At 34.4% G+C, this 21,354-nt stretch overlaps 1 protein-coding gene across 19 annotated transcripts in view; it reads left to right on the top strand.

Moving 5' to 3' along the window:
• LOC143249805 (tight junction protein ZO-3-like) overlaps positions 1 to 21,354 on the top strand; it is a 233,735-nt gene that overhangs the window by 74,829 nt on the left and 137,552 nt on the right. For 5 of the 19 annotated variants that reach the window (XM_076500269.1, XM_076500266.1, XM_076500268.1 and 2 more), the window contains exon 1: positions 15,425 to 15,615. The exons of the other annotated variants lie outside the window; for them this stretch is intronic. In XM_076500269.1, coding sequence (XP_076356384.1) covers positions 15,562 to 15,615 — 54 coding nt within the window. In that variant the 5' untranslated portion in view covers positions 15,425 to 15,561. Of the gene's footprint in view, positions 1 to 15,424; positions 15,616 to 21,354 lie in introns of those variants that run through there. 19 annotated transcript variants of the gene reach the window in all.

The following is a 21,354-nucleotide window of genomic DNA, read 5'->3' as shown; positions in this document are numbered from 1 at the left end:
GAACAATGATAAGAAAGCGAAGCGTCTTGGAGTCCAATGATATAACTGCTGTTGTAACGAGCATAATTTCCCATAGCTGAGTTGATATTATGTTTACTTATTTTGAACTTCCTGAATTATTGCACCTGAAAGTGTCATGTTCTTAAAACAGTATGTAGTTTAATCCTGCAAGTGCAATAAGATGTATGTCGGCTTTTCTCCTCATAAGTTATGTTTTGCGGTGTTGCTGGAAATCCAGATGTTAACGTGATGTCGGTGAGTGGCTCGCTCTTCTCTCTCATCGGCCAGTCTTGTACCAGTGGTATCAGCTCCTAAAAGTTTTATAGCAGCAGTATAAGGTATTGGAACTCTATCTGTTCGGTTGATTCTTGTTTTGCTATTACGTAAGACGACAGTTAATTTTCGAGAACGGGCTATTTTATGACCATTTCTCTTCTACGCTGAAGGAGATATTCGTGTCCAAAACCCGATAAGTTTAGGATTTGCCATGTTAAAAGCTCTACTCATAACATCAGTTTCTCTGTATACTATCCAAACATCACGTTTGTTGATACTAAACTATCTTTTTTCGAACACTGCAACGTCGTTAAAGGTTTTAATTACGTTTACACTTTAGGTAAGACACGTGGTCTTATTCTCATGGGAAAGATGATTACAAGAGTTAAAATTCACCTCTTTAAATAATATGATATAATTTAAAGATTATCAAAAGTATTTCCATCAGACAGTTAATGCTCAACACTAATCGTCTGAATTAATTACGATTAGAAAGTTCAACACCGTGTTTTTATTTCAAACGTTTGAAAGAAAATTACATCTGGGATTATACGCGAAACTTGAAAACTATATGTTTGAGCTACATCATATTTTAGTTGTTGAACCTATGGTAGTAAGGTATGTGGATTTGCTTGTTATTAAAATATTTTGTTTATATAGACACTAAGTATAAATACAACAATAACTGACGTCAGCAGCGTTTCGCTGCTTTGACTTTTTTGCAAAAAAAAAAAAAGTGTTTTTCGATAGAGGAACATATTTCTTCTTGGTTAATTTACTTTGGATTTAATGTATACTGTACTTATTTGAAGAATGTCGTCTCCCAGCAGTTCTTACACTGCGTACTTTTTGGCTCCACATAGAAACTTTCGAACATTTTATTAACAAACTGACAGCTTTATTATACCTTTCTTTCCTCATAAAATGTATTTCTCGTGGACCACCAAAGTGGTATGCTTTTTTATTGACACGACATTAAAATAGTCCTTACAATATATATATACATATGTATCTTCAGTATACTGATTAAGCCAGTACACAGATTTCAGTGAACAATCAAAGATACACCACATTAATTATCACAGAAATTCTAGTACCCAAATAAAGATACATAAATATTAATGTCCTGGATATTACTAATAGGTGAACAATGTACACAAGCATCGGTAGTCGTATAAAAAGATATACAATTATTACTTGTCAAACAAAGATACAAAGTAAAGTTATGCGACAACAGTGGTCGAATGAAAACGTGCAAAATATTAGTGAGGAAACAAAGATAGACAATTATTATTTGATTAAACAAAAACTCAAAATATCATTTGAATAAATAAAGACAGAAAAACATTAGATCATTTTGGTGTTCGGTCCGCTAGAAGCCTGATTTCGATATCCGTGGTGGAAGAACACATTGTGTAGCTTTGTGTTTAATTACAAACAAAAATAACCATTTTAATGTAGTTTGAAAACTCTACCACGTTCAGTAATATAGCCAATATTGTTTTCATGTCTCTGCCACATCAATGGTTCGTTGAATTGCTGTGCCCAGAAAAACCCTTGTTGAATGTCTTTATTCACATGCATATGATGTGAAAGAGGATTATTATGGCACCAAGCAGTACGTTGTGTTAGCATTCACCATGTGGATGAATCACTCCAATTATTGTTAAGTCCTTCTTTACAGAAATAACGCGGTAGTCGAATGCTTTAATTACATAAGACAACATATATCTCACAAAACGCACACCTTTCTAGTCGTGTTACCAATGAACCGTTGCTGAGTTACACATAAATCTTTGATTACGACTACACCTAACTACTGTTTTATTTACTTCACTGTGGAAATTCTTTTACATCTATTAGTGGTTAGATTGTACTTTGAAATTTTTATTTTCGGTTTAGGTTAGCTTAATAAACCGTTTTCAGTATTATTATTTATAAAATAATATAAGTTTGCTTATTTTCTTAAATTATAAATTTTGAAACTAAAAGGTTGTCAGATTGTTGCTTCTAAGAGCCACATTGCAACAACGTTCTATAATTTAGTCTATGTTCTAGAAGTTGTAAATTATCGTAAATAAAAGTTTTATTTAATAGTGACTCTGAATATTTTTGTTATTATTTCAACAAAGTCTTGACAAGATTACTTATTTTCCATGAGCATAACCTTAAGCCAATTAGCGGAGATCTTGATTTTATTGAAGATCCTTGCATCGCAACAGTCCCTTGGTAACATGACCAGAAAGGTATGCGTTTTGTGAGATGTATGTTGTCTTATGTAATTAAAGCATTCGACCACGTGCCATTTCTTTGAAGAAGGACTTACACTAATGGTGTCATGTAAATGTTCCTCTGCTTTTCAGTAAACAACGCAAGACTGTTTGTGTTTAAGAACACAAAGGAGGTCAACCCGGTCTACTGGGGCTGGAAGCAAAGCTGTGGTAGTCTACTTGAACCTTAAAGGTCATTGAAAGGTAAACACACTCACATGTTTCCTGATGCAACAGAGTAACACTTGTGTGTCGAGAGGACAGCGAGCGTAATAAGGATAGTACCTCTTGACATTACAAAGCCAGTTTGATGGCATGCCCCTAAGTATCTGTATGAAAATAGCTAAGGGGGCTGCATAGAGCAAACAAAGAAATTCAATATGATTTCAGTTAAGCAACTACTGTTGTTTGCTTCAGTTGTAACAGTAATAAAATTATACATAAGTTATTTGTTAGCATGTAGCTGATTCAGAGCTATAAAGTCAGTTTATAATGGTTTAGAAAAAAGTTATTAATCTATCAAGGCAAGGAGTTAATAAAAACCAGCTAACTGTGAGGATTGGGGAAAAATGTAGTTTTCCACCCAAATGATATAATGAAGTGATTGCGACAATGGATAAAAAATATTTACGAATAATTTTGGATGTGTGTTTAGCGAAACTTTGCACAATTAGATTTGAGTATAGATTTTCACTCATCTGCAAAATTGATAGTGTCACAGGAGACGTGTTATGTAATCTTCATTCAGTGGATGCCACATAATAGAAAACCAGTTACAGTTTCCTGTCCTGCTTATTGTCTAATGCACACACAAAAAGTGCCCAAGCAATGTGCACACTACCTGAATGATAAAAAAAGATAGCAAGGAGTAAATTTAAATTATTAGCCATTATCGTCATAACGATACTAATCTAGAAAGATATGAGATAATAGGCACACCTACTAGATATGAAACACAGGACTTGCCACCTTTCTCATCAGACACCTGTTATATACGTTGGTAAGAATACAAACATTTGCGAAAATATATAAGTAGAGGGCCTAGATGCATTTATGTGTATTTGAGAGTGGAGGGGCCTAGTATGGACTTGTAAGTATTTAAAAATAAAGGAACCTAGTATGCACTTATGGGTTTTTGAGAATAGAAAGGCCTAGTATGCATTGTAAGTATTCGTGAACAACATGCAGCATTTCTTATTATAGTGCAGCTTGATTCGGAAAATGAGACTGGCAGTGCCAATAGTGGGTATGCTGTTCGTGTTGTTATTTTTTTGTGTGTCCAAACTTCTAACTAGGATACACCTTTAAAATTTAACATCTTGGCACTGACAACGTATTTAAGTTGACAAGTTAAATGGTTGCTGTAAGATCTCATTGAGAATGTGCTTTCAGAAAAAGTCGATCAGCTGTGAAAGAGGACTAATTATTACTGATTGCTATGATGGAAAAGTAGTAAACCAATGGTCAGGAACGGATTAATGTTTAGACACATTAGATGGAGCTCACTAGTTTAGGCCATTAGGTATCAGTTCTGGGTTCCAACAAGTATAAATGAGCATAGCAGCAATAAACATGGTCTTTTAACGTATTTGACCGGACTTGAACTTGTTAAAGATATGATTTCAAGAGGAAACGAAAAAAGGAATTTTGTAATTTAATGAGCTTGCATCCTGTTTTGTTTCAAATGTTTCATCCAAAGTTTCATCATAGTTGACTGGAATAAATGTAGGATTTCAATTGCAAGTACAACTGAAAGAAGTGTTCAGAGAAGCTTTCATATTGGTGTATTTGGATCAAAATCTCAGTTTATATTTTATACAGGTGCAAATGAATTAACTGTAGTTTTAAGTTCAAAAGAGAATTATAAGTGGAGTTGTATAAACCAATAAACACATTTGCTGCTAACAAGGGGCCCTGTGATTACTTTACTAGTGATTTTCATTTGTGTGACAAGATATTACTGTTCCTTGTGATTAATGCGTAACTGCAATAGCTAATTAACTTCCAAAATCTACAGAAGGAACTATAATACCTATTAAATCACTATTTTTAGGATATAAGTATACTGTCAAATGTTGGTCCAGCAGCCAATACACGTGATATGGTGATTCAGAAATCTGCTTAAGAATGGACCCTTCTCCCAATGCTATGGCCCAATCCTTGTAGCAAAAGCTAGAAACATAGTGTAGGCACATGACTGATTATTTTATTTGGGTGGAAGAGGTCTTTAGATAACCCAATAAACTGATTCAGCTGTTGAATCTACAGGGTATCCGAAAAGTCTAGAACCACATGTTGTATTTATAATTTGAAACAAATTTAGAGATGGTATTTTCAATCTCTTAGAACATTGCAAAATATAATTTTATCATTATCAATGATCTTACACTCGTCTCAAATTCTTTGTTTGAGATTTTCGATGTCCCTAATCTTTTCGTTATGCACATGAGTATTGAGCAGAATCTAGAAAAAGAAATCCATGGGAGTCAAGTCCAGAAATCTTGAAAATTATGTCTGCTGATATAGTGCCTTGGGAAGTTTTCATTCCACCATGAATCTGAAATTTTAAGAAAAGCTGTAAATCACTTATGGTTCCAGACTTTTCTGATACCCTGTAGTATCAATATTGATACATGGGAAATATTACTATATAAAAGCTGAAATATGGAATACAGTGCTTGCACAGAACACGATACATATTGAGGATGCACATTGGCTTAAAGTATACTTCACTAAGGACACTATCCACCCCCTCCTCAAGTCGTACCTTTGTATAGAAGTATCTTCTAACTGAGAAAAGTCCGAAGAAGGTTTCTCACAGTCCAGAATAAGGAAAAAGAAGATTTATTATTGGGGAGCTAGTCAGATACCACTATAAATACACAACAAAGAATCCAACAGCTGTAGTCGTCTACCAGTGATACATCAGTGTTTACAAACTCTATTGAACGCCAGCAATGGAAACAAAATTGAAATGACTGTATATGTGACTTACAGTTAGGGGAAATCTCAATATTGTCCAGTTAAGAATTCAAGTTATATTCAAAGAAGAAGAGACAGATACAATCGCTGTCTGTAAGGAGCTCTTAACTTCAAATATGGAAGAAAACTGTTGTCCACGAGTTAGTTCCACATCAACATCCATGGACCTGCTGTTCTCCATAACGTGGTAGGAAACAAACGATTTTCTATTTATAAAGTTCTGTATTTGTAATTATTTTATGTTCATAAATACATGTTTTTTCCACACTTCATTAAATAATAATGTACACGTTATTTATAAACCAATGTATAGATCGTTGTCTTTCTATTTCTTTTACAGATTTTACTTTCAAAACTAGTGTCTTAGTACACACACCGATATAATTATACAGTACACTCAGATTGCAGTGACCGTTGATATACAAGTGTTAATAACCGAACTTAAAATACAGTTAAAAGTAACCAAGAGTAGGTAAACATACATTAGATTAGTGGATACATATACAAATACTGATAATTAAGTAAAGTTGTACAAGCATTTCTAACTTTGATGGGCAGAATTTGCTTTTGTCTTTTGTTTTAACTCAGAGCTATGTCCTCCGTGAGGAAATAAACCCTAGTTTATAGTTTGAAGCCCTGCATTAGCCCACCCGAAGACACAAGTATTACTGATCATAGTTTTAAAATTATAAAGAGTTTGCAACTTTTCGTTTACCGGTAACCAAGAAAGACCAACGTTTCAGAAAGAGCACTACCATTGTATATTTTTCTCTCCTCAGAAATGTAAACATAAAGAATTACACGTATAATTCTTGAAACGTAGTATTGTGATTTTCTTGAATGATTTATGAACCAAATGCGATGAAACTTGAATAGTTGATTATAATTTAAGCATTGTTAAGTAAGTAAATAAACGTATTTTGGCTGCGACATAAAATGACTGAAGTTGAAATGAAATTGATTAATCAAAACTCGCCGCCATCTTCCTATTCCCTAAAATCTACGCTGAATAACCACACACAGATTTATAAGACAGTCCATTTATTTGCATATGCAAATGCTTTGTTTGAGTCTTATGATTGAATTGATTTATTCATGTCGTCATCAGACTGAAGAAAGAATCTTTTTTACACTGAAATGGCATAACAGGGGATCTAGCAAAAGCGTCGTTATTAAAGACCATTGCTTTGACTGGCTGTTGATCAACAAAGTCTGTCAACAGATAATCGCAAGGGATACGTCTTTCACAAGAAAAACTTTAGTTGCGAATCACTAGCAGGAGACCAAGGGAAAATATGAAGTTCAACAAACTTGAGAATTGACCCTTTATATAACAGTGGTCAGGGTTTGGATGATGGACCTCCGGTTGTACCACACGAATGATATAACTCAACTTTCATAAGTATCTCACATATACTGTATACTGAGTGGTAGTGACAGTCTAGTCCGAAAATAGTTGTTTTGTATTCAAACAGAAAAAGCATGGCTTTGGTGATGTTAAATATTTACTCTATGGGCAATGCATGAATGAATGAAAATGTTTGATGTGGTTTGCTGAGTCACATTTCACCCATGTTTATTTAAAATTTTCATTTCAAAATTTGTTTTAAGAGCATAGACACGAATATTACCTTTGACGAAAAGTATACTTTGAACCAAAAGTAACACAATTAAACTAGCTGTAAAGGTATAACAGCATATTAACATATTACTTCAAACTACTGTAATTACATGTAATAACTAGTTTCTTTAGACGAATCCACGAACTTTGTTATTGGTGTGCAAATATTTCAAACTATCTCATTAATACACGTTTCAAATAACGCATTATTTGTTTATAATATGATATAATGGTAGGCCTAAAAATCAGCGCCAGCACCTCGGAAAGAAAGTATGTACGTTATTTTTCTGGTTTATGCTTAGAACTTCTTAACTTCATGCAAATAATATTTAATTTTAGTCATTATTTTGTGTTATGATACTATTTCTTAACACTAATATAATGAAAATAACAATATAGCAAACAAACAAACAAAAAACACTGGGCTTTTCTTTCCAAGATAAACTGTGTTTTCAGTGAATCAACAAGGTAAAAAATACAACGATATATGAGACGTAATCAGTAGTTTAAGTGGTGCGCTATGCGCCGGTATGCATACCGATTAAAAAAGGGGGTAAAGGGGCGGTATGACGTACGTGCAAAATAATATTAATTAATTTTAAAAAATCGTTACTGCAAAATACCCTACTCCACTTCGTTAGTTTGGCTTTACTGTCTCTACAATTGTAACGCAATTATGTTCATTCACTTCAGGTCACTTACCCTAACCTCTCGAAACATCATCCTACATCGTTTCACAAGTATAAAATTTGTGTTACTGGCTGTTAGGAAGTGTGGTTTCTATGTATGTTTCAGTTCATGTTCCTGTTTTATTCCCAGGATATAACGAGTAGTTTTGTAATGCAATGCATTTATGTTGTTTTTATTTGCTTGTAGTGACTTAAAATGTCCAGGCTTGGCGCTGTACCACTTTTTTTTGTATTATCAATCTTTGCCTACTGGGTCAGTTAAAAAACTTCGCTACAAGCATTTACGAGTGATATAGCTGTGTATTTAGGCCACTTTTGTACAGTTGCCAGGTGAGTGAGTTCCAGGCTTTTTTTTTTTTGCATGAAATTTGTGCACTTTTTGATTAACATTCGCACAATTTTCATGTGCCCTTTAAAACAACTTTCTGTTTAATATATCAAAACTATATCATACCTCGTAGGCCTAGCCTCATACGAATTAACGAAGAAAGGTATACTTATCGATGTTAACGAATTTATTTTAGCGGACAAACCTAAAATCCTTGAAATAGTTTACATGGAAACAGTACTTGTAAATTGTTTTATATGTACTTATCAAAACTTCTCATGTATAATTTACACTAAAAATCAAACTTCTTTCTCTACACGTTGTTATCTGACATCTTCGCTGTATAAGCCTACTAAATAAATCATGGTATAAATATTATTGAAGTGCGTAAGTCTTTTAATGTTTGCATTTAATAACTAGCGAACAATTCTCAAACGTTTTAAGATACATCAGAAATGTATTTTAATATGTAATATTGAGAACGATAAACGATGTATACTTATTGGCAGAGGCCTGGCATGGCCAAGCGCGTTAAGGCGTGCGACTCGTAATCTGAGGGTCGCGGGTTCGCATCCCTGTCGCGCCAAACATGCTCGCCCTTTCAGTCGTGGGGGCGTTATAATGTGACGGTCAATCCCCCTATTCGTTGGTAAAAGAGTAGCCCAAGAGTTGGCGGTGGGTGGTGATGACTAGCTGCCTTCCCTCTAGTCTTACACTGCTAAATTAGGGACGGCTAGCACAGATAGCCCTCGAGTAGCTTTGTGCGAAATTCAAAAAACAAACAAACAAACAAACTTATTGGCAGAGTTACATAATAACTTCTCCCTGTTAGTGTTTTCAGCGTAGCTTACACGTTAATTAATGTAAAAATGCAAGACTAAATGAACTATGCTATTTGAATTCCTTTTATTTAAGCTAATTTATCTGTATATTGGACTGAACAATTAATATGCGTGTTTAATTTGTAGAAGGAAAGAAAATGTATCCAACTCCTGGTGACCGGTAGGGAGATAATTTGGAATTTGGAAGATAATTTAGTAGTTACTGATACTACACTTGGGATGGAACTGGAAAGAAGCAGTTCACTTGACAGTGTCAGTCAGATAAAATTTCGTGATATAACCAAGGCAATCTTAAATTTGGTTATAGTGTTTCCGTGTTTAGATATAAAAAAGGTGGTTCCGAATATCGGAGCTGAATAGATTTGGTGAACATTAAGCAATACAGTTAAGTACATTAACTGTGATTTTTCATTTGTCCATTTCCAGATTTCGGCATTTGTATGCACTAAAAATGTATAAATTAAATGAGCTTAAAAGAAATATGTCAGAAAGGCAAAACTATTTAGGTGTAGGTAGTTTGTTGAATGTGTAATTACGTGAACAAGCAAATGTGTTTTGATGAAGTAATCAACAAAACACACAAGTGTCCTTGTCTCCTTAGTAAAAATTTATTCAATAATAATGCAAATACCTTCTCCAGTGTCTGTGTTGAATATTTATAAACTAATTAAATGTAGCGATAAACCAGTAACAAGCCACACTTGTTGACTAATTTATATAAGTTTTGTTTAAAGCGCTATCTGGTGGTAAGACGTAGAACCAATGGATGTTAAATGCTCGTCGTTCCAGTCAGAAACTGTTGTGAGAATAAATGTTACTGATTTTTAAAACATTTTATTTTAAGGTTCAACTACATCCTATACTCAGTTGTGTCAGTTTTTTTGTTTTGTCTACGGTAAGTCTACGGATTTACAACGCTAAAATCAGGGGTTCAATTCCCCTCAGCAGATAGCCCACTGTGGCTTTGCTCTAAGAAAAACACACACACGCTTATTTGCTTTTTCGAGATTAATATTTGTAGCTTGACAGTTTTAATAAGATTCTCTCAATTATTGACCTATGATTCGAAATTAAATGTTTTTTTTAATGAAAAGTATGACGATTGTTTTCAAACAACGTCAAAATATGGTAATTTTTAGAAGTAATTTCTACGGTTCAACTTTTTTTTAATTCATTAAACTTCGTGTTTTTATAATTTTAATCGGTTCCAACTTACGAGTAAAATGGTGCCAGTGACGAAGAGTGAGGCAGTGAAGGGTCTATTTCAAGCTTCTCTCCTTGGACTTTTGTGTTTTTATTGTTTTCTGATTCAATGTTAAAAGCACATACTTAGAAACCAAACTGTTTGGTTTCATTTCTGTGAGCTCAATACTTATATTTCTTGCAACATTTATAATTATGCTTCTCAGCTATATAATTTTCACCAATGGACCATTTTCAGGAAAAAAGGAGTCACTGTAGAGTCAGCTACTGTATTTTTAAACTTAAAAAACGTTTTTAACAAAACAAACAGTTAATGTTTTTTTGTTTTGTTCAGTTTTTAGTTTCTGCCTATATATCTCGCACAAGGGAGCTAATGTTATTAAGATACTTAATATTTCATTTTCACACATTACATTTTTGGATGGAGACCAAACCTTAGAATATTTTTAAATAATCTTGGTGCTAAAAGACGATTCTTAATGTTACTTTGGCTAAATATGGATTTAACTAAATGGTTGTCATAGGCATCCCAGGAAAGATCAACCTATTAAAAGTGTCTTCGGTACAAGGATTTTCCTGAAGGGGTTTTGTGATAAAGAAATAAATTACAGTGTAAAGTTAGAGATAAATACACTTTACTTTCTCTGTAAAGGTTGACTGTTAGGAGTGCCACCATAAGAATGAAGGTTGGTTTCAATATCAAGACTGACTGTTAGGAGTGCCACCATAAGAATGAAGGTTGGTTTCAATATCAAGGTTGACTGTTAGGAGTGCCACCATAAGAATGAAGGTTGGTTTCAATATCAAGACTGACTGTTAGGAGTGCCACCATAAGAATGAAGGTTGGTTTCAATATCAAGACTGACTGTTAGGAGTGCCACCATAAGAATGAAGGTTGGTTTCAATGTCATGGCTGACTGTTAGGGGTGGCACCATAAGAATGAAGGTTGATTTCAATATCAAGGTTGACTGTTAGGAGTGCCACCATAAGAATGAAGGTTGGTTTCAATATCAAGACTGACTGTTAGGAGTGCCACCATAAGAATGAAGGTTGGTTTCAATGTCATGGCTGACTGTTAGGGGTGGCACCATAAGAATGAAGGTTGATTTCAATATCAAGGCTGACTGTTAGGGGTGGCACCATAAGAATGAAGGTTGGTTTTAATATCAAGGCTGACTGTTAGGTGGCACCATAAGAATGAAGGTTGGTTTCAATATCAAGGCTGACTGTTAGGGGTGGCACCATAAGAATGAAGGTTGGTTTTAATATCAAGGCTGACTGTTAGGGGTGGCACCATAAGAATGAAGGTTGGTTTCAATGTCATGGCTGACTGTTAGGGGTGGCACCATAAGAATGAAGGTTGATTTCAATATCAAGGCTGACTGTTAGGGGTGGCACCATAAGAATGAAGGTTGGTTTTAATATCAAGGCTGACTGTTAGGGGTGGCACCATAAGAATGAAGGTTGGTTTCAATATCAAGGCTGACTGTTAGGGGTGGCACCATAAGAATGAAGGTTGATTTCAATATCAAGGCTGACTGTTAGGGGTGGCACCATAAGAATGAAGGTTGGTTTTAATATCAAGGCTGACTGTTAGGGGTGGCACCATAAGAATGAAGGTTGGTTTCAATATCAAGGCTGACTGTTAGGGGTGGCACCATAAGAATCAAGGTTGGTTTCAGAATCAATGCTGCTTATTTTAGCGTTTGTTTCAAATATTCGCTTAAAAGCTATTTAAGGGATATCTACACTAGCCGTCGTCCTAATTTTGAACTGATATAGCATAAAGAAGCTAATTAATCAACAGAAATCAATTGTCAGCTTTTGGGTTACATGTGTCTAAACAGATAGAGTAATTTATCTTCACGCTTATAATGTACCCACAGCTAAAAGACGCGGAATGCATTTTACGAAAACAAGACACGTACCATAGATGTATCCTGGATTCATATTCCGGCACGTTAACCATTCGGTCACGCAGTAGAATTCAGTTTTTTGGTTAAATACCAGGGTATTTTCACATATAATATAGCTTCATCAGGGGAAAACTTAAGTCAAGTTAGAAACAGGAACATTTTAATAATTATAAACATAAAAATGTATCTCAGAACGGCTGGTATGGGTATTAACACTTTTATCGATTAGCGGCGAACAATGTTTCGACCTTCCTAGATCATCTTCAGATTAACGAAACGTTGTTCTCCGTTTATCAATAAAAGTGTTAATACCCATACCAGCCGTTCTGAGATACATTTTTATTTCGAGTGGGTTTCTTGTAAACTATGATTATAAACGTATATCGTCAAAGGACCTATCAGGTCAAGGAATTCTATTATCAACTATCTATAACAATATAGACTTAGAACAATACATAAAATATTTAAGCTCATTTTAACGTTTTAATTAAAACAGATAATACAGATAAAAGCACCAAAAAATGAAAGTTAAAAGACAATGTAATTTTAAATCCGAAAAGTCCGATGAACTAATAATCAGTGATGACGAGAAAACCCACTTGTAGAGAAAAATATATATGTAAAAATGGCTGGTTTGGTTGAGAAATTCTTTTATTTAGAGGAGCGATGAACTAGTATCCTAACAACTGTTGTCATGGAGCCCACTTGCCTCCTTTATTAAGGCCTATTAAGAACTTAGTGGAATCGAAGCAATTAAAGTTTGAAACACACAAGATAAGTTACCAAATACCTAATCAACAGATAATTAAGTTTATCGACTTATCTCAAATGCTTCGGGAAATAGGCATCTACCAGCGGTTGAAGAACTGGCGCTGGGTTTTCAGAGAGGAGCTGACCTGGTAGCCCTCGGGTATAGTTTGTTCCCACGACAATTCCGTTATCAGGTCATTATGGGATATTCATTAGATACAGAAGTATATAAAGAACAGTTGATCTTAAAATATACATGTATATTGGCGTTATTTCGATTAACCCGTTTAGTATTTACAAATTCCTACAGTAGATTACATTACGGTTTGCCAAGTTAAATCTGTGTATTTCGTGATGTTGTCTTCATTTGTTCACACGTTTCTTTAAAACCTTTCATTGCGAAAAAGAGTTTAAAGCTATATGGCAAACTATATTAAACTCTCAAGTTGTTCCATTTGACTATGTTGTAATACGATGTTAAAGTCTTGTTTTGTTACCATGTCTGTTTAAATTGGTATTTATTTCTTTACGCTTTTCTCACATTTATTAACTTCTTTGTACTGTAGTTTCGATAAACTAATCTAAGAAACTTATCTATATTCATGGCTTCCTGATTCTAAACAGTAAACGTAAATTAGAATTTGATCAAAGGATAAGGAGATATAGCTTTTTGGTAATTTAATGTTTTGGTATAACGTACACATATTTTGTCGAGACGATAATTTTCTGTTTTTAGCCCTGTGTTAGAGTTTCTTGTTTTCCATGGTGATCATTCGTCGTACTTAAATACTAGAGAACCTAGTGGCAGTTACTTGTGCTTTATTTTACTGCCTGTAATACAGGGTTTCAATATCCATAAGAAAGTACAGTGGTGTATTGACTAATGCCAGTCGTGTTTGTGGCTCATCTGATACGTTTTGATGCACTTGTTGTGCCACACCAGCAAGTAATATTTTAACAAATCATGCAAGTTATGAAGTGAAACTTTATTACATTCGTATGAGTATGTCTGTATGTGAAACTGACAGATTTAATAAACAAGTATAAGAATACAGTAATGTCCAGGTTAAGAAACTATTCCTGGGACTTCTTGCGTCGTGGTTATAGATATTTAATAATGTTTTGAACTTCAATAATTTTAATAAAGACTTTTTTTTTTATTATAACCTAAAGTTTCAGAGAGTTCTATGTAACAGTTTAAAAGTACTTACCACTCAAATTCGGAGTTCAATTGCCCGAGATGAACATAGCGCAAAGCAAAACAAACGTATGAAGCCGTCTGTTTGGCGTGTTTGTTTTAAAGCAAAGCTAATTTGGACTTTATGTATCCACTGCGAGGAATCGAACCCTAGAGATTTTAACGTTATAAGTTTTTAGACTTATTACTGTTTTACTGAGGTACCTGTCTGTTCTAAGTCAGAAAATAATAACACGTGCTAAAATGTTTAGAAATACTGAACTAATCATGTATATATATTAAACCTATTTTACGCCTTTGAACAATGTAATGCTTAAAATCTGAACATCACTGTCGCTTCGCTTTTCTTAGTGGAGAATCTAATGTTAAAAATATTTTGTTATTTTCAATTTTTTAAAGTTGCAATCAGTTACAGGAGTTTGAAACACAGACATTGACCCAGCAGGAACATCTTTGTATTTCCTTGTTTGCCCAACATATTAACGGCTCTCGGCTTGTCTTCCTGTAAGAACACGTGTCTGCAATTTAAAAACAAAGCTTTAAAATTTTTTTGAATTAGAACCAAAGCAAAATGTATAAAATCGGATGCTATGGTATAACACTGTCTTTGAGTGGACATAAAATGTTAAGGGGGGAAGGGTGCATAGCTGTTTGTATTATTCAAATTTAATTACGATTTTAAGTCTGTAAATAAAGCAGAATTATTTATTTTTATAAGTCAGTTTCACCCATCATTGACCACGACCAAGACTAAAGTTGTTCAAAATTGCAAATAATTACGCAACTAATTTGTATGGCTTTCTTACTGAAACCTCGTCTTCGAATATACGTGTTGCTTGTACAAAGATATGTAGTCCACGACAGTGTAATAACTTATGTAAAGAGTGACAGGTCACATGCTGATTACAGGTAATGCCCTAGTTCTAGGTGCATACTGTCATCAAACAAATTTTGGGCAGTTCAGAATGAGACAAAATAATCTCAGATTTGTTGAGAAATAATATGCAGCGTGAGAAGCTCTTAGAAACTTTATTCAGTTTCCAGAGTCACAAAATTCTTGGCAACCCTGACAGTATCCATCTGCATCTTTCGTCTGTCTTCTGATCGTTGCACAGCTTCAAGAGCCTCAACAACTTGTCACAACAACACACAAGCACCTACAAGCCTTAGGCCCACCTGTTTTGGTATGCGGGCCAGTGGGCCAGAGTAGCTTTGTAACCTTGACGTCCCAACAAGTTGTGCGTGCCTGCGTACGTATGTCTGTGTGTATAAGTCGAATCTCGTTCTGACGGCACGCGGCGAGAACGGTCGCAGGGGCAAAGCAGCTTGGGGATACAGTAGCAGGACTTCAGTTGCTGAGTTGTGCTATACGAGATTGGATCTGTCCTATCTCCGTCTGTGTGTCTGTGTACCTGTCCCATGTGAAGTCTTTATCCTAGATGGTGGAATAGCTGTTTTCGTTGGATACCCGACACTGAGGGGTGCATGAAGAACTTGTGCTTTGGCCTTCTGGACATGGACTCTGACAAATCTGCCCAGGTAGGCTGAAAGGGGCAGCACGTGCTGTCCGGCGTCGACCAAGCTAAGCCAGCTTGAGCACGGCGCATGTTCGAGCACGACAAGTGTCTGAGCGTGGCGTCGTGAGGTTTGGGTGTATGATCAATCTTGTGTATCAGTTAACCATCTATGGTTGCGAATGGAGCCTCTTATTAGTTAACAGATGGCGTGTGAATGTGCACTGAGACATTAGAATTTGATTTATTTTATATACACATACGTATTAATGCTTTCTGTTAAAGCTAAGCTTTTATGTTTAATTAACTAATCCTTTTAAAGCCCATAATAAGATCGTAAAGTGTATTTCGAATGAACCACGTGGTTAATGTGATGGCGGTTAATCAGAAATACAAATGTACGATTCCACACAAAAATGACAAATTTTTATTATGCATCGCCTAGGATCTCCTGTTTTATTGCTGAATCAATGTGATTGTGGGTATAATTAAACGATTTGTTTTTATTAGGCATCGCCTAAGAACTCCTGTTTTATTGCTGAATCAATGTGACTGGAGTTGTGGGTATAATTAAACGATTTGTTTAGTGGTTAACGTCATGTTACTGGAGCGCAGATAGCCCTCGAGTAGCTTTGCGCGAAATTCAAAACAAACTAAACCAATCATACATGTATCGTGCTCCGCACTTTAAGATAATTGCGCTATAACAGTGACTATCAAAAACCAGTATTTTCTATGACCAGAGTATCTTAAGAATTGTTAGCGAGTTGTGTTGATTAGTTGCCTTCTCTTTCGTTCACCTCCTAAAAAAATCAGGGGCCATTATAGCAAATAGCCCTCGTGTAGTTTGACGTAAAATTAAAAAAAACCAACAACAAATATATTAACCATAGCTTTTTTCTTTAAGTAAATTTTATACGAACCTATACGCCCCCAGTGGCACAGTAGAATGTCTGCGAACTCACACCGCTGGAAGCCGAGTTTCAATACCCATGGTGGGCGGAGCACAGATAGCCCATTGTGTGTGTGTGTGTTTTTTTTTTTATAGGAAAGTCACGCCAGGCTACCTGCTGAGCCAACCGAGAGGAATCAAACCCCTGATTTTAACGTTGTAAATCCGTAGGCTTACCGCTGTACCAGCAAAGGGCAGCCCTTTGTGCTTAATTCCAATGTTACAACGTGTAAACCATCAACATATTATGGACGACCCTTGAAATATTTTAAACTAAAGAGGATCTGAATAAGTGGACAAATTTAACTAGAAGGACGGGTTTTCTGATGTGTCCAGAAAATCGAAATCCACTGCAGATCTTGCAAGATTGTCACATCTGTATATAACATTAACTGAAAAAAATGTTATTTAGTTTGTGATTTTGCCGATAGGATAATATAAAAGTTATTCATTAATTGATGAAATAGGAACATGTTGTTGTTGTTTTGAATTAAGCACAAAGCTACACAATAGGCTATCTGTGCTCTGCTCACCACGGGTATCGAAACCTGGTTTTTAGCGTTGTAAGTTCGCAGACATACTGCTGAGCCACTGAGTCAACACAAGAAGTTATTTCGCTGAAACCTGTTGAAAGTGCTAAACATAGTAGTCTTAAAGAGTTGTTTTGTTTAAATGCATGTATTTGTTTTGAGAGTAAGGAGCACAAAGAATACAACTTTTTTTTTCACTATGAAAAGTAAACTCTTTATTATTGGTTCTGCCAATAATGTCGTATTTTGTATTTTTTACTATTGATATAGTACTGCAAATGTACCTGAAAAGAGTTGTTTTGTTTAAATGCATGTATTTGTTTTGAGAGTAAGGAGCACAAAGAATACAACTTTTTTTTTCACTATGAAAAGTAAACTCTTTATTATTGGTTCTGCCAATAATGTCGTATTTTGTATTTTTTACTATTGATATAGTACTGCAAATGTACCTGAAAAGAATGTGCGTGCAGTCGGTTGACGTTTGTTTGATAAGTATGCATTTGTATTGAAAACTAACATGATTTTATCGTAGTTTTACTCCGTTTTATTTATATCTTTAACATATTCGAATGAAATTACGCGAAGTTATGAGAACGTTGCCTTAACCCCTGAAGGCTTAATTGTTTATACAAAATTTAGTTGTATGTTGAGCCCCTGTAAAGTTGTCATTCAAAAACTTATACGTTCACAATTTTAGTTTTTCTCTTAAGGTGAAATTGATATTAACTTCTTACCAAAACAAGTTATCTGCATAGATCAGAACTAAAAATTAAACCTGTAGTGAAATCATCAAAGCAAGTATACTGTTCTTATGGTGATTAGCATCGAGTATTTTATTTCGCCATTTGGGTACCCTTACTGTCAACGACTTTATCTGCCGTAATTCCAATAATATGTCACGACATTTGGCCACCTCAAAAAATTTAGGTTCGTCCTAATTCCACATGCTAAGTTAGCAATGCAGACTAATCTTTATAATAAAAAATAAATGTATTAAACACTGTTAGAGAAAGTAACATTAAAGTTAAGACAGAATAACCTTTTGCACTGTCAGTAATACCTTACATTTGATATTGTTTATATGTTTTCAGCATTGTGTAATATCAGAAACATTGCGCGTGAAGTATAATCACTTCCGAAATAAAATACGCTGATTTCCGTTCTACTTGTCTGAGAACATTATAGATTCACGAAATATTAGAAGTTATTTTTAATATTAGTCGAGGAAGATATTTCGCTGGGTAGTTATAAATTTTCCTGTTTTAGTAACAGAATACCATTAAAAAAAACTTATTTGTAATATGCCCCAAACTTGTCATTCTTGGCACGTACGTTAAGTGTAAAAATAAGTTTTGTTTACTTGTTTATATGAGTTTTCTAGACTATTTTGCACATTTAACAACGAGTTATACGAACTTCTGAAAACAAAACTGCAATCCAAAAATGACCAGCACCTGATTATGACGCTTTTAATCCTAGAATATTAAGAATGGCGTTCTTTGGTATTTAAACACATTTTTGCTAAATTCGTTGGAGGTGCATCCATTCGTTCGTTACACGTTCCTCAATAATATAAATTTAACGAAAATACTGTTAGTGGGTTTAATCTTACTATTTACTGCTAAGTGTGCCTCCCATTCAGGGGCGTAGATCCTGGGGGGTATGGTGTATACAGTTTGGTCTGTTGAATTGTTTTATTGCATCACAGGCCTACAAATTGTGTGTTTGTTCTTGTGATTCTCGTGTTCTTACTAATCGAATTACGTAATTAGGCCAAGATATAGGCTTTTTCAGTAGCCGAAATGTACATCTTTAATATAGGCGTGCTTTTAAGCTTTTCGATCTAAGCGATAGTTCGTACGTATCAGTCAGTAGGCCTAAGTATATTTGCAGACTTACAACGCTAGAAACCGGGTTTCGATACCTGCAGTGATCAAGCACAGATGGTCCATTATGTAGTTTTGTGGTCAGCTTCAAACAGCAACTGCTGGGTGTATTTTTCGTAGTAAATTCAGTTTTTATACAAGAAGAAACAAAATTGCTTAATTTCATGCAGTATATTGTAGACCCTACCAGTACTGGATGGTGTAAAAGGTGGGTAATTTTAGGATTATGGTACAGTTTTCCTGACACACATTCTGCAGCTGTTTAGTGGCTTTTCAGTCAAAGATGTATGACTGTTTTAGTTCAACGTGGAAACTAGGTGGATAAAAATTCTTAGTTTGAATAATATTTATTTAAAATTCATTGTAGGTTATATTCAATGAAAATAACTAGAGAATGCAGTTAAAGTTTCCATGATGACAGAAGTTTTAGCATTTAAATTAGTTAATGTTTGCATTCCGAAAAGTTGGTGTGAAAAATTACTTCACTTAAATTTGAAAATAAAACGGTCGTGTTATAGCATTCCAGCTTGTTTTAATCATAAAGAAGCAAATGTTTCAATTAAAAAGCAATTAAAAAGTTGTCTTGTTTTCGGTGTTTACGATTTATTTTCATGTATATTTGAAGTTTTTCAAATGTGTTTAACGACTTTATAGATAATTTGTGCTAGTTTAAATGTTTAATCATTTCAACTTATTAAAAAATAAGTCTCGAAAAAATTTATTTAGTGATAAGTAAAGTTTGATTTCCATAAAACATAATTGTTACCTCAAAAGTAACACAAAATATTCGTCGTGTTATTGTGATGTATTTCTAAAGTTGGCGGGCTCTTTAGAACTATTTATTGTTTGATCAAAATAAAACGGAGCCCTGTCCAGTAAAGATAAAAAGATTATTTTTTCACTAACTTTTGTTACAGGCCTAATTTTATGAATACTCTTTCAACATACATTCCGTAAGTAAGTGTAGGCCTAACGTAAGATACGTTTCAATACAAACTGAGGGGACGTATATTTACAACTTAGATACTTAGGTTTGATCGGTTAATAAAACACATAATTCACTGAGTAACTGAATTGCAGAATAGATGTGATAAATCTCGCTTGCAACACTGATCTAATTCACTCATATAACTTTAAAATTAATATAATATTACGTACAATACTACGAATGTTCTTGCTAAGATGGAAACTGTAAATATTTCGGCGTCACAAATATCATCAAACGACATAAAGTTGAACTAAATGGACTTTTTAGCGATTATATGTCTTTTATATTTATGATAGTAAAACCCATCACATTAAAAACAAACAAACAGAGAAAACCGAGAAATTCTTAACACTTTCATCGAAGATAAAGATCTTCATTTTTGTGTGTTTCTATATAACTTACAAAACTAGGCAAACTATTTTATTGTTCAAGTATTCAGGCAAATCCTGCGCTAACTAACTACCATAGATTTATAGGAAGTAGGTCTTTATGAGGAACAACCAACAAATGTAGTTGGTGAATTGTAGAAGCTCTCTGAAGTCTCCACCATCTCTCAACCACCACCTGGACAATTCACCCATATAATAACTTCAATCATACATTTTGGTCTGCTATAAATTACGATTAAACATCACTGCAGACAGTACTTAGAAGTACCTAGACTATATACAGAGTTAATGAAACGAGCATGCACAGTTAGGTGTACTCCGAATAAAACATAAGTTCCTCCTTATATCGTAGTTAATGGTTTATGAATTAAGTGTGTTTATTTATTGTTTATCAAACGAAAGTTCTGTTAACTGAATATGATAACATTCGTTTCTTTCTGTACTATTTGAGCTCACACTTTATAATATCGAAAAAGATACACTTTTTTGTAACTATATTTAAATAAAAATGAATACATAACTTGTCACTGTGATTTTGCTTTGAGAGAAATTCCAGTTTTTTAAAGACACACAGTACGGTGTAATTTCATTTTTAAAACTGTTGTCCAGTGTACTAAGAATAAGGGTATTTTGACAAGGCTAGTTTTGGACAATAACTTTGAGAGGACATTTTTTTAATATTTAAGTTTACGATTTCTTTTGTAAAGTAATAATACCAAACAGAATAAGATATATACACAAAGAACGTCATAATTTCTTTGTGTAAACATCCGAGGTGCATTTCAAAATAGTCGTTTTACTTCCGGTCATCCAGCGAACTTCCTGTCGCCATGGTAACCGGAGATTACTCTTATTTTCTATGATGTGTAAAAGCTCCCTTTAATCACAGCTTACGAAGGTTGTAAAGTCTGACAATAAAAGCGAAGTAGCTACTAAAACATAATATATCATAAACGATCTATTCGGTTTTATGGCGCTTGTCGCACTCACTTGGCTTGAATATTACTTCGGATATTCCA

Source organism: Tachypleus tridentatus, chromosome 4 (genome assembly GCF_004210375.1).
Source record: "Tachypleus tridentatus isolate NWPU-2018 chromosome 4, ASM421037v1, whole genome shotgun sequence".
NCBI classification, from domain to species: Eukaryota; Metazoa; Arthropoda; class Merostomata; order Xiphosura; family Limulidae; genus Tachypleus; species Tachypleus tridentatus.
The sequence above is the reverse complement of the archived record's forward strand: the minus strand, read 5'-3'. Positions and strand labels throughout refer to the sequence as shown.